At 45.4% G+C, this 14137-nt stretch overlaps 1 protein-coding gene across 4 annotated transcripts in view; it reads left to right on the top strand.

Annotated features, from left to right (window-relative positions):
• Nucleotides 1-12035, top strand: part of WWP1 (WW domain containing E3 ubiquitin protein ligase 1) — a 177767-nt gene extending 165732 nt beyond the window's left edge. For all 4 annotated transcript variants that reach the window (XM_084621234.1, XM_084621235.1, XM_084621233.1 and 1 more), the window contains 3 exons: nt 7548-7644; nt 7836-7908; nt 10080-12035. In XM_084621234.1, coding sequence (XP_084477360.1) covers nt 7548-7644; nt 7836-7908; nt 10080-10179 — 270 coding nt within the window. In that variant the 3' untranslated portion in view covers nt 10180-12035. The remainder of the gene's footprint in view (nt 1-7547; nt 7645-7835; nt 7909-10079) is intronic.
• The last annotated feature ends 2102 nt before the right edge of the window (nt 12036-14137 follow it).

The raw sequence follows: 14137 nt of genomic DNA, 5'->3' as shown, positions 1-14137 counted from the left end.
TTTATGCCCAAGAGTGATCCTCACTCGTCTTGCTTGCGGTGCCTTGGTGAGACTCACCAAGAGGACAAGTGCCGCATTTGCAAGGGTTTCCGCCCAAGAACCCATAAGGACAGAGAGCAGAGACTCAAACTCCTGCTCATGGAGGCAGCATTGAGACTGCAATCTGACCCGGGACCTAACGACCTGGCACCAAGCACATCCTCTTCGGTGTATAGGACTCCAGCGCCAACGGCACGCGAAATGGGCTCAGCTAAAGACTCTAAAGCCCACCAGCACTGCCACTGCTCGGGACATAGGGCGTCGGCCTCAGTTCAGCACTGCTGTCCGTCTCCAGTGCCGGTAAAGAAGAGAGGCCGGTGAGGGACCGATCACCTCCCTTGAAAGCTAAGGGGCCAGCGGCATGTGCGAGTGGCTCAGGGCAGACCGCCTCTGCCTCGCTTTCACCCAGGGTTTCGTCAAGTCCGAACCCTCCTCGGTCCCCGGACCATCTGGTGGACATACAACCATCGTCAACGCCGGAGGTGTTTGAGGTGGCAATGGACCTGATGCACCTCCCAGTGCCGCCCTCCCCCCAAAGGAGGGACAAATCCCCAGTGACCGCACTCCCCCTGTTCCACTCCAAGGATAAGCCAACCATGATGGCCCGTCAGTCTCCATCTCCAGCATCGCCTGCACAGACGCAGGAAGCACACTGCTCCCTGGAGTCAAGTTGTCATTCGTTGGTGACCCAGGGGACTGCTCCTCCGTGGTCATCTTTTTCGGAGACCTCGGAGTCGGAGGTGGACTCAGCTCGATCTAGGAGATCGCGGAGCAGAAGGTCCAGGTTCTGGTGCAGTCACCAACCATACCTGGCACCGTGGCAGCAACAGTAGCAACCACTTGCTCAATGGCCTTTCTGGACTCCCTACGCTTACCATCAGAGCCAGGGTCAAGTCTACGGCCCATGCTCCAGAACGGTGTTGGTGTCTTGAGCATCGTTCGTGCCACAATCGCCGCCGATGATGGCACCGCCCTTGGGGGGAGTGGTTCCGCCAACTCACATGGTTTCGGCACCAATACCTCAGCCAGCTCCGGCACAGGCTCTCCAGGTGACGGCACTGGTGGAAGCCTCAGCTCCGTCCCTACTGACCCCGACGGTCTCGGTCCCGCCAGATTTGTCTGCCCCAGCACCAGTTGCAGTGCAGAGTTCTTCATCAGTACTGGCTCCACAGTCTGAGTACTGCATGCCAAGGGACCCCAGGGGGGCTGAGGTCAGTGAACTGGGCCCACCTCCTGTTCTCAATCCTCATCCTCACCTGATGAAGCGGTCGTGGGGACTTCGACGGCCCCAGCTTTGGAGGACAACCGGGTTCTTCAATAGCTTTTGAGTTGGGCTGCCCAAAGCCTGGGGATTCAGTCAGAGGAGGTGGAAGAGGATTTAGACCCTGTCATAGACATCCTGGCTCCCTCTGGCCCATCCAGGGTTGCATTGCCATTTATCAAGTCGATAACAGAAACATCTAAAAACTTGTGGCAAACCCCTGCTTCTCTGGCACATACGGCCAAGAAATTAGAGCACCGCTACTTTGTTCCCTCTAGAGGGTATGAACATCTTTACACCCACCCTCCTCCGGACTCTTTGTGGTCAACACGGCCAATCAGAGAGAACGTCAAGGGTTTCAATGATCCACCCCTAAAAACAGGGATGCCAAGAAACTGGACCTATTTGGCCGAAAGGTCTACTCGACAGGAGGCCTGCAACTTCGTATAGCCAACCAGCAGGCCATAGTAAGCCACTACGGGCATAACACCTGCTCGTCTATGGCTAAGTTTACAGAACTTCTGCCCCAGGAAGCTCGGGGGGAGTTCTCTGTGCTCATGGAGGAGGAAAAATTGGTCTCCCAAGCGTCTTCGCAAGCTGCCTTGGACTGCGGCGGATGTGGCCTCCTGCACTTAGGCCACAGGGGTGGTTATGAGGAGAGGCTCCTGGCTACAGGTATCTGATCTTCCCCACGAGGTCCAGCAGACCATTCAAGACCTTCCCTTCGAGGGTGTAGTTCTCTTCTCCGGTAAGACGAATAAGAGACTTCACAGCTTGAAGGACTCGAGGGCTACCCTTCGTTCGCTGGGGCTTCACATGCCTGCTACCCAGCGCAGATATTTTAGGCCTCAACCTGCCCCTCATCTTTACCAACCCCAAAACCGCCAGGACGCTCCATGTAGGCGGAACAGGAGCACTCGGAGGAGGCAACAACCTCCCTCTGGACAAAGCTCTGGCCAGCCCAGGGCCGCACCGGACTCTAGACCACCCTTTTGAGAGTACAGTCAAGGACGGCTTGCCAGTACGACCTTTGGATCCTTCCCATCTTACTTTCTCGTCCTGTCTATCCCCTTTCAACCATGCCTGGTCTCAAATTACTTCAGACCGATGGGTGCTCCACACAGTAGAGAGTCCAATTCCATCCAATTCTGTACCCTCCCGCCCCCCCCAACTCCTTTGCCCGTCCCTCTTCAGGGACCCCTCTCACGAGCAACTTCTAATTCAAGAGGTTCTGTCCCTCCTCTCGGTAGGGGCAGCGGAGGAGGTTCCTAAGGACCTAAGGGGCAAGGGTTTCTACTCCTGGTATTTCCTAATACTGAAGGCCAAGAGGGGACCTCAGACCCATACTGGACCTGCGACAGCTGAACAAATACGTAAAGAAACTCAAGTTTTGCATGGTCTCACTAACCTCCATTATCGCCTCATTGGATCCAGGAGACTGGTACGCTGCCCTCAACTTGAAGGATGCGTATTTTCATATCGCAATAGTCACACACCACAGACGCTACCTCAGATTTGTGGTGAACAGAGTACCAGTTTGCCGTCCTCCTGTTCGGACTGTCGAGTATTCACAAAATGCATGGCAGTCGTCGCAGCGTTCCTGTGCAAGCACCAGATACAGGTTTTTCCATACCTTGACGACTGGCTGATCAAAGGTCGCTCAAGAGCCCAGGTGGAGGCTCAGGTCGAGTTTATAAGGAGGACCATCCTCAACTTAAGTCTCCTCCTGAACGAGGAAAAATCTACTCTGTCACCGGTGACAGAGTAGGAGTTCATAGGCACGATCCTGGACTCTACCCAAGCCAGGGCGTACCTCCTGGAGGCCAGGTTTCACTCACTCCAGGACATCATACAGAGCCTCAGACAGTTCCCCACGATGTTGGCAAGAAACTATCTAAAGCTGCTGGGACACGTGGCTTCCTGCACATATGTGGTGCAGCATGCCAGGCTCAGGCTGCGCCCACTGCAGTCTTGGCTAGTGTCGGTGTACTGACCAGCCCAAGATGCGTTGGACAGGATCGTAACCGTGCCCCGCCTGGTGCTGGACTCCCTCCTATGATGGCTCGACCCTCGAATGGTTTGCGCAGGGGTGCCTTTTGCCAGCCCTCAGCCCTCACTCACCTTGGTGTCAGATGCCTCGGATCTGGGTTGGGGGGCTCACCTGGGGGACCTCAAGACCCAAGGTCTCCGGTGGACCTCGTTCTTCACATCAATGTCAAAGAGCTGAGGGCAGTGCGTCTGGCATGCTACGCTTTCAAAACGCACATAATGGGCAGATGTGTTTCAATCCTCATGGACAACACCTCAGTGATGTTTTATAGCAACAAACGGGGGGGGGGGTGCACGCTCCTCTCCCCTGTGCCAAGAAGTTCTTGTTCTGTGGGACTTATGCATAGACCACTCGATCCATCTGCAGGCTTCATACCTCCCAGGGGTGCGAAACATGCTGACGGACAGCCTCAGCCAGACCTTCAATGGCCACGAGTGGTCCCTTCGGCTAGACGCGGTGAGCTCAATCTTCCGGTTCTGGGGCTCATCCCAGATAGACCTGTTTGCCACTCCGGGCAACAGGAAATGTCAGACATTTTGTTCCCTTGGGAGCCACAGCTCAGGGTCCATCGGGGATGCGTTCCTTCTTTCTTGGGAGGGCTACCTGCTTATATGCTTTCCCACCCATCCCGCTAGTCCACAGGGTGCTCCTCAAGATCCGCAGGAACTGTGCCCAAGTTATACTAATAGCGCCGGCATGGCCACGTCAGCACTGGTTCACCTCGCTCCTGGAAATGTCCATAGCAGCCCCACTCACCTTACCGCTGGTCACCGACCTTATCATGCAGGACCAGGGCCGACTCCGGCACCCGAATCTGGAATCGCTCCACCTTACGGCCTGGATGTTCCATGGCTAAGTGCCGCAGAGTTGTCTTGTTCGGACCAGGTCAGACAAGTCCTCCTGGGTGTAGTAGAAAGCCCTCCACCAGGGCTACTTACCTGGCCAAGTGGAAAAGGTTTTCTATCTGGGCAGAGCAACGTAGTCAGTCACCGCTCCTCGCCTCCATACCATTTATACTGGACTACCTCCTTCACCTAAAATATCAAGACTTGTCCCGGTCATCAATAAGGGTCCCCTTAGCCACTATCTCTGCCTTCCATCTGGGCTCCGATGGTCTCTCGGTCTTTGGAAACCCTATAGTCAGTCGTTTTCTCAAGGGTTTGGACAGGCTCTTCCCACACATGCGTCAGCCTGTCCCTGCCTGGGACCTCAATTTAGTCCTCTTCAGGGTTACAGGTCCACCATTTGAACCTCTGGCCACCTGCTCCCTGTTATATCTTTCGTTCAAGGTTGCTTTCCTCGTGGAAATTACCTCAACTCAACGGGTTTCGGAGCTCAGGGCCCTCACGTCTGAGCCCCCTTACACAGTTTTTCATAAGGATAAGATCCAGCTCAGGCCTCATCCGGCTTTTCTCCCAAAGGTTGTCTCCCATTTTCACATGACCCAGGACATCTTCCTCCCAGTGTTTTATCCCAAGCCACACTCCTCTGATAGGGAGTGCAGGCTGCACTCACTGGACATGCGTAGTTCTACATAGAGAGAACTAAGTTGTTCCGGAAGTCCGTCCAACTCCTTGTAGCCATGGCGGACAGAATGAAGGGCCTCCCGGTATCCTCTCAATGCATATCGTCATGGATCACGTCCTGCATTAGGGAGTGCTACACCCTGGCAAAGGAGCCCACTCCGCAGATCACTGCCCACTCTACCAGGGCCCAGGCTTCCTCTGCGGCGTTCCTGGCTCAAGTCACTATTCAGGAAATGTGCAGGGCAGCTACGTGGTCCTCGATACATACATTTACGTCTCACTATGCAATTATGCAACAGTCCAGGGACGATGCAGCTTTTGGGCAAGCCATGCTCCTTTCTGTGGATAACTCCAACCCCACCTCCTGAGCTCTAGCTTGTGAATCACCTGCTTGGAATGGACATGAACAATCACTCGAAGAAAAAACGGTTACTCACTTTCTCGTAACTGTTCTTCGAGATGTGTTGTTCATGTCCATTCCAATACCCACCCTCCTACCCCTCTGTCAGAATAGTCGACAAGAAGGAACTGAGGGGGTGGGGAGTCGGTGGGGCCCGATATTGGGGCCCCGCCCAGGGGGCGCCCAGGCCCACCCTATGGACGCTGCTAGGGGAAAAATCTTCTGGCTGGTGTGCACGAGGCGCACACACACCTGCTTGGAATGGACGTGAACAACACATCTCGAAGAACAACAGTTACGAGAAAGTGAGTAATCATTTTTTTACTGCCCATGACCTGTCCATGACTTCTACTAAAAATACCCGTGACTAAAATGTAGCCTTACTCATGTCCTCTACTCCTATCTTCTGACACAGCTGAGCCTCAGAGTCCTAAACAAAATCAGCAGAATAGAGCCATGGTCATTCTAATTGCACTGACTTGGGCCAATGCAAATTTGGTTCCCCTGCCTGATTTTTCCTGCCATCTTGTCCAGCACTGCACCTGCCAACTATTCCTGATCCCTTAACTCAAAATTCAGGATACATTCTTCATCTGAGCTTCACACTGCAGCTCAAGTCTTGTTTTCTAGATGTGTGTCTGCGGTAGAGGTCTCCTGTGTGAGAGGTTTTGTTGAATAGCAGAAAAGCATCGACTACAAAAACCTACCCATAGATATGGAAGAGATTCCACCATTGGTATATCCAGTGACACTGTCCCTTCAATTTTTCCCTTTTGGATGTTTTAGATTATCTGTTGGGTTTAAAGAATTCAGATCTCTCCGAGTTCCATAGATGTTAATTTAGCAGCTATCACAGATTTCCATTTCCCTGCTGACCCCACCACTTCCAGATTCATCAAAGGGTTAGCTAACTTTTTCCAAGTCAGAGAACCCACTCCTGTGTGGGACTTTAATTTGGTCTTCAACTTTCTGATGAAGCCTCCCTTTGAGCCACTAACAAAGTGTTCCCTTCTACTTGTCTATGAAGACTGCATTTTAGTGGCTGTCACCTCTGCTAGGTGAATTGGTGAGCTAGGTACTGCAATGGCCAAGTCCCCCTTCCAGTTTTCTATAAAGAGAAGATCTCTCTGGCTGTTTCACCCAAGCTTTTACCCAAGGTGAACTCGGACTTTCATATAACTTGGGCCAGTTTTTCACTCTTAACTTCATCTGACTAGGGAGGAAGTTGCCCTTCACATCTTAGACTTTAAGAGGGCATTGGCTTTTTGTTTGGAAAGGGCTAAACCTTTTAGGGACCCTCAGGCTGTTTGTTCTCTTTCACAGACAGAATTAAAGGGGCCTCTCTTTCTACCCAAAGACTCTCCGAATGGGTTTCCAGTTGTATCCATTCCTGATATAAGGCTGCAAATACTCAACCTGCTAGGATGATAGCCCATTCTTTCAGAACTCAGTCTGTTTCCATCACCCTGCTGAAGAATTTTCCTATTATGGAAATATTCAAAGCTGCCACATGGGCTTCGGTACACACCTTCTCAAAACACTATGCCTTAGGGTACACACCTCTAGCGAAGACACTGCCTTGGTGGTATTGCAAACAGTTCTGCAAACAGTTTTAGATCAGACTTTGAAGTAGGAGAGGTTACCTGTCTTGTACAGTAACTGGAGTTCTTCAAGATGTTTGTCTCTGTAGTGTTCCACTACCCACCTTTCTTCCCTTCCATTTTGGAGTCTAGACTTGGTGATAGAGAAGGAACTGCTGAAGGTGGTTTGCCCAACACTGTGCTATACGCAGGGCATCAGGATAGCTAGGACATATATGCGGATCAAACAGGCACTGCTACCGAAAGCGCCCAATCAAAGGCGCACAGGGCGTATATGCACCTGAAGTGGAGCACCCACAGGGACAAACATCTCTGAGAATCCAGTTACTGTACATGATAAATAACCTGTCCTTTGAGATTTTTTTAAAATGTGGTATAAATTGATCTAATGTATTAGCCTGTCTACTCACAAGTGTTGCCAGCCTTCAGTGCATAGTGTGATGTGATACCTTTGTGCATGCAGCCCAAAATCAGTGCTTTTATGTTTGCCACCATATCACTGTGCAAGATCATATATAATTTACTGTAAGTTATTCTCTTCAGGTTTGTTATGGAATCACAGCTTTCCAAGTATCTTGTTCCTACATGTTTTGTATTATTTTTCTCTAGCCGTATTAGCATAGTAGTATTCAGTTTTGTTTTAAAGTAATTCTGAATTTCTGTTGCCTAGTTTGTAAAAGACACAGACAATGAGGTTCGTATGCGACTGCTGCAATTTGTCACTGGTACTTGTCGGTTACCACTGGGAGGTTTTGCTGAGCTCATGGGTAAGTATAATGCCCCTGAAGTATACTACCGCAATCTATAGGTATTATGTTTATTCTGAACAAGTGGCAATCTTTTGCTCATTTCTTAATCCTACGTTTCATCTAGCATAAGCATACATTAATAAATACACTACACTATTACTGGTTTAAAAACAACATTTAATTTAATCTTGTATGTTTTCTTGATTCAGGAAGTAACGGTCCTCAGAAATTCTGCATTGAAAAAGTTGGCAAGGAAACCTGGTTACCGAGAAGTCACACTTGGTAAGTTTTAATATTGAAACAGTGAGTAAATGTAAACTAACTTTGTATCTGTTGTTGATCTTCATTAATGTAGTTTTAGACCATCTGTCTTGCACCTAAGTTATACCATAACAGTTGATTCAGTTGTAAGCTAGTTTGGGTTACTTGTCTCAACCTACAATTTCTGTCCCTGACTCCCACCTGTTGCTTGATTTAGAATGGCTGGGCTAGTGACTTTCCCATTACTGAAAAGGTCTCTATTTTCCCTTCTTTTTAATTTCAGTTTTGTATTCTATCTGTATTTATATTGTTTTTATTTTGGATAGTGTCAGATACTCTAGAGTTGTAAGATAAAATCCCTTATTTTACATGCACCCAGGCTATTTTTGCTTCAAAGAGCAAGTCATTGTTTCTGCTACACAGCTAAGTTAGTATTGGAGTCAGTTGTCATGTGATATTTCATTACAGTGTAACTTTCTGAAAATATGTGTGCAAAATGCCACCAAGAACCTTATAAAGTGATTGGAACCCCCACAAACATTCAGAACTTCAAATAGCATCCTAGAATCTGAATTGCCTATCCAAATGGCTCTCTTCAGTCCTCACTGCTCTACCCCATGCGGACCCAGGCTCCCTGTACCTGTTATACTTCTGCGGTAGAGAGAGTGATTGTGGGCAGCCAGTAGGATTGTTTCTTCTTCTGGCATCTTGGTGGGAGCATATCCAGTTTTTTCTGTCACTTGTTGTGAGGCTCCCCCATCCTATTATTTTTCCCTGTGTGGTATTATTTCCTTGAATGGATCTGTGCTGAAGTTGAAGATGTTTCCTCCCTGCTTGTGGTAGCCAACAGGGTCCCTGAAGTAGAGCAGAAGAAGCAGTCTTAGCATTGCCAGCAACAGTCTCTAATGATCAGAGGTGAGAATTTCAGGAGAAGTGTTTCCAGGTGCAACTACATGAAATAGAGGAGGAAAATAGGAGTTTTTCCCACTTATGCCAGAATTATTAATAGAGATATCAGATGAAGAAGACATCAGCTTTTCATAACAGATGTTTTAAATGGATTTATTAGAGTCCCTCTATCGTCTTCCCTTTTTCTTCTCCAAAGGTTCAGTAAGGCCCTGTCTACACTATGAGGATAATAGGGGAATTATCACCATGCTGTAGCTATGCCGTCATACCTCCGTAGCGTAGACGCAGCCTACAGCGAAAGAAGGGTTTTATCTGTTACTGTAGGAACACCACCTCCCTGAGCAATGGTAGCCAGGCCAACAGAAGCATTCTCCTGTTGATTTAGCTGCATCTACATCAGGGGCTAGGTCGGCATAGCTATGGCACTTGGGATTTTCAGTGTAGACTCATCCATTTTACTTTTCAGACTTGATTATCTTAAAATCATTCTTTTATCCACTTTTTAGTGAACCTTCTCTATCCAAAAAATGTGAGAATCCTTCACATAGTCTGCACAAGACTGTACAGTAGAAATGGGCATATGGCTGTAATTATACATATTTTCTTATGAGCTTTTCTATATGTTATATGAAATAGGAAGTATTTGATCAGATTATAATTTCTCCATTGAAAGAACATTAGGGTGACATGAGGATTAGCTAACAGTTTAACTTCAGACGTTGCAAAAAGATTGAATAAAAGCTTCCAGATACTTTTAATTCTATAATATAGCTATGGGTATAGTTTAGCTTTCAAAGAACCCCCCATGACTAAATAAATCACCCCTTTTCAGGAAGAATGGTTCACATGAGTATATACTGTGCTCTAAATATACTCATTAACTCATTTGGTTTCATTAACCAAACTGGGGTTGTATGCACTTGAACCACATACCCTTTATAAAGGTGAAGATAATTTTTGGGGAAATATAATCATTGCATCTGTAGGGGGGTTTCATCAAGTATCCAAAAGCACTTAAAAACGAATAATCCCTAGTAAAGCAGAGTGTGTAAGTGACTTGCCCAATATTACACAGTCAGTGAGAGCCAAACTCCTGATTCCCATTCCTGTGTTCTGACCCATAGATCAGAGTATGTAAAACTTCTGTCTGTAACAGTTTAGTTTTGCAATATTCTTAAAAGCAAAAATGTAATTACACAAAATATTGTAAATGGGATTTAGACAAATTTATAAAAATGTTATTTTTCCTCCTCTTCCCCCACCACCTCTTCTGTTTTGTTCAGTTTTAATCGTTTGGATCTGCCTCCATATAAAAGCTATGAACAGCTAAAAGAGAAGCTCCTCTTCGCAATTGAAGAAACAGAGGGATTTGGTCAAGAGTAGAAGTGGCTTCTTGTCAAGAGGATATATTGCATTATTAAAATGCCCAGCCAACTAAAATTGCACACTTAGTTGTATATAAGCTGTTTGTTCTGTACAGTCATGTTTCTGGAACTCTAAAGTATAAATGTTCTCCGTTCTTCCACAGAGATATGCAAAACAGTTCAGCCGTGTCTAGTTTATTTATTGCCCCTTCAAAAGACTGACCAGGAAAAAACAAACAAACCATAAATTTTGAAAGCAGACAAATGACTTTATTTAAAAATATATTAAATATATATATATATATATAAAATATATATACACACACACACACTCACTCTCTCTCTCTAGTGGGCTCTAGTTTTATAGAGCTATAAGTGTATGAAACATAGCAGTCATTCAAAAGGACCTTGGAATTTGCTTTATCTTGGCTTTATTATAGAGAAAAATGTACAAATTGCTCTGTCTTCTCACTTTATGCAACATCTCCAAGATTGTTTTATTGCATGGCTGTTCTAAAAGGTGTTACAAGCTTAGGCCAAATGTATCCTAAGTATGTAGAAAAATGCTGCTGGCTTTTTGAGATGACAGAATGCCAAATTCTGTCTGTTCAGGTTTTTGTTTTGTTTTTTAAATACTTACAATAGCTGATATCCTCACTACTACATTGATGTAGCCAAGGTCATGAATAATGCCTTGATTACTTGCACAAGAGTCATGTACGGTAAGATGAATGTGATTAATGTTAAAACAGTTGGTGCCACTATTCTGACTTATTGTAGGAACTGAACAGAATATTTTAATTCGTGAGCAGCATTGAAATTTGTTTACATAATATCTTGGATTATTACCAAGAGAATGTTGGGTAATCTTTAAAGAATAAAAGAGAAACTCTAACACATTCTCTCTTGGTCTGGTGTCTTACAGTTTTGTTTTGTTTTAATCTGTGTATTTTAAAATTTCATAAGGTAAACTAATGTAATTTGAGATTTAAGAATACATGAAAGGTAATGTGAATTTTTGCTGCTTTTATGTTCATGTTCAGTTTTAGTTATGGATCTAGAGAACCCAAATGGAATGACAGTTACATAAGCTTTGCACATTAAACTAATAATTTTCTATTAGTATTAAATATTTTCATCCCCTTTAAGTTCATGTAAAAATTCATGTGTACATGAATTAAATAAGTATACCTAGATCTTGTCATTCTTTTTCATAGGCAACGTTTTGGATTTTTTTGTTCTAAATGCACAATAATATAAAATGATTTTTATTTTTTTTCCAGTATTGAGGGCATTTTCTGAACTGCAAAGATGTAACAAATTATAAAATCTTATTGATGTGAATTATATTAAATGCTACTTTTAGCAAACTGTGCTTCCTTATTATAGAGTAAGAACATTTTAAAAATTACCATTTGTATCATGCTTTCAATATTCACTGTAAATTCCATTAAATTTAACTTATACAAAATTTTGTACACACACAAAACCGATTTCTTAAAATGTGATTTAAACATTTCTGTAACATATCTATCGTATTGCACTGGTAAAAGCAGAAAAATATTGCTATATCTGTTCTTGTATGTTATCAATATAGCAATTGAATTCTACCAAAATTTTATTTTTCTATATATTGGATTGTGTTATGCTTTGTTATTCAAAATGCACAATTTACTGGGGAGCTGTTAATTGTAAATGGCTTTGATAAAAGCTGTGATCTGATTGGCTCAATGTACTTCTATCATATATTATTTACTACTCCTACGTGCATCAGGACTTTTCATCACTTAAGTTACTCTGCCACTCTACACAAAGTAACATGAGCTATTTTCATGAATTTATGTGGTACGTTAATAAATTAAAGGTTTGAGTTCACCTAAATTATAAGTGATTTATGCCAATTAAATTGGAGGGAGCTAAAAATTATTTCAGAGGCTGGAGAACTAAGTATGTGTGATTTGCCTAAATGACATCTAAGAGAGTTAAGTATAGTAAAATTGAACCTTATTCATTTGCACTAATGAATGACTGTGCCTCCCACTGCAAATTCTGAATCTAATGAATCTGTAAGTGAAGACATTAAAAAGCAAGGACATCACATCACAAAATGTACCTTGTTTGTTATTTTGACAACTGTAGTTGTCTCCCAACCCCACGACAATCTTTACCAAAGAAAAGGATAAGTAATGAAGGGACAAGAGAACAAGCCTGAGCCAAGATTACAAATATTAAGGATGATAAGACATCAAGGCCACCCTTCTCTCATCCTAAAATGCTCCAAGATAAATGATCATTACAGTAAACAAAGTAAAAAAGGAGTAAATAAAACAAATATTGACCATCTCCAAGAACAATGGCAATTAAAAAATTCTTTATAATAGGAAAACATTTATACTAGGCAGTACAGTAGCAGGAACTCAGGTAGCACTGTTGCAGTACAATCTGCTGGCAGCTTGTAAAGAATAACTATATCACAAGCACCTTTCATTTTGCTTATAGTTCTTAACTGTACTGCATTATGCAGTACATACCACATTGTATTGGGTAGGTGGAGGGAGATGAAATTCTCCTCCCCTTTTTTTTTTTGGTTGGGAAAGAGGAAGAGAGTGGAAGAGAGAGAGCTTGTGAGGGAAGATGATGAACTGCCAGGAGGTTTCAAGCAGGGGAGAAATGAAACAGAATGGAGCCAATACCACTTTCTCAGGAGCTGGTCCTTAGCTGCTGCTCTCTTTCTGATCCCTTTTTTCCCTTCCTGTGAAAATGTTATCAATTTTGTTCCCACCTTTCCTTATCTACCTTCAATCTCCTGTTGGCACCTGGGTAGCTCTCTTCCTCTCACAGGCCTCTCTACTCCTTGGGAGGGCCCAACCAGCAGTAACTGGGAGGAATTGTGTGTGTATATAGTCAGTGAGAGGGAGTGCATGAATAATATTAGAATGCTGCTTTGATTGAATTGGGATCATCATCCCTGAAACCTCCAGCATCCTGATCAAGGACTTTCCCACACCTGGGCCCCAAATGACCAACATGGGGAATGCTTGCTCATGTCTATTCCATATTAGGTGTGTGCGCTCACCACATGCACTGGTGCCGGAAGTTTTTCCCTCAGTGGTATCCATAGTGGACCGGCTCTGGCGCCTTCTGGAGTGGTATGCACATGCTGTGGTATAAGGGTCACCGCCAACTCCCCCCCACCCTCAGTTCCTTCTTGCCATCAGATGGTGCTGGAACGTCTGCTGCTTTGGCTAGCTTTTTTCGCTTTGTTCAGTGTTTTGAACTTTTCTTGTAAAATAGTTGTACATAGTTAAGTTTCCCTTAGTGTGTTAGTGTTTTACTTGATCCCGAACAGGACTTAGCTTAGGGATGGGGCATGTCCCGGTCCCCAGGCTTTAAGCCCTGTGATCGCTGCAAGAAACTGATGTCCATCAGCGATCCGCATAATAGTTGTTTAAGGTGTCTCGGCGAGTCGCATCTAAGCGACGTGCTGTATTTGCAAGTCCTTCAAACCTCAGACTAAGAAGGAGAGAAACTTCCATCTCAAAGTGCTCCTAATGGAGTCGGCTGTAACTCTGGCAGAGCAGTCGAGATCCAACTCTGACCCGAGCACTGCAGCGTTTGTGTGGAGTGCCCCACCGGTGCTGTTGATGGACTGGCGCCGATCCCCCTCCCCGGAACCTGCCAAGCAGCAAAAGAAAACTTGGAGAGAGAGATCTCCTGCATCCTGCAAGGGGAAGGAGAGGGCAGGAGGGGAGCCAAGGCCCTGAGGAGGGCAGTTCAATACCTCCTACCAGGAGTCGGGTCCCAGCTCAGGTCGAGTGGTCCAGCCCACCCCGACGCATGCCAGCCACACCAGACAGGGACGAGGGCCTTCATCAGTTAGAGGTCCTGTCGACACCTGAGGCCCTGCAGGCAGCACAGGATATCCTGGTGCTACTGGTACCACCCACACCACCTACAACGGTACCCCAGTCTAGGGG

The sequence above is a fragment of the Lepidochelys olivacea genome, assembly GCF_965140295.1.
Source record: "Lepidochelys olivacea isolate rLepOli2 genome assembly, chromosome: 2".
Classification (NCBI taxonomy): Eukaryota; Metazoa; Chordata; order Testudines; family Cheloniidae; genus Lepidochelys; species Lepidochelys olivacea.
Note: the sequence above shows the minus strand (reverse complement) of the source record. Positions and strands in the feature narration are given on the sequence as shown.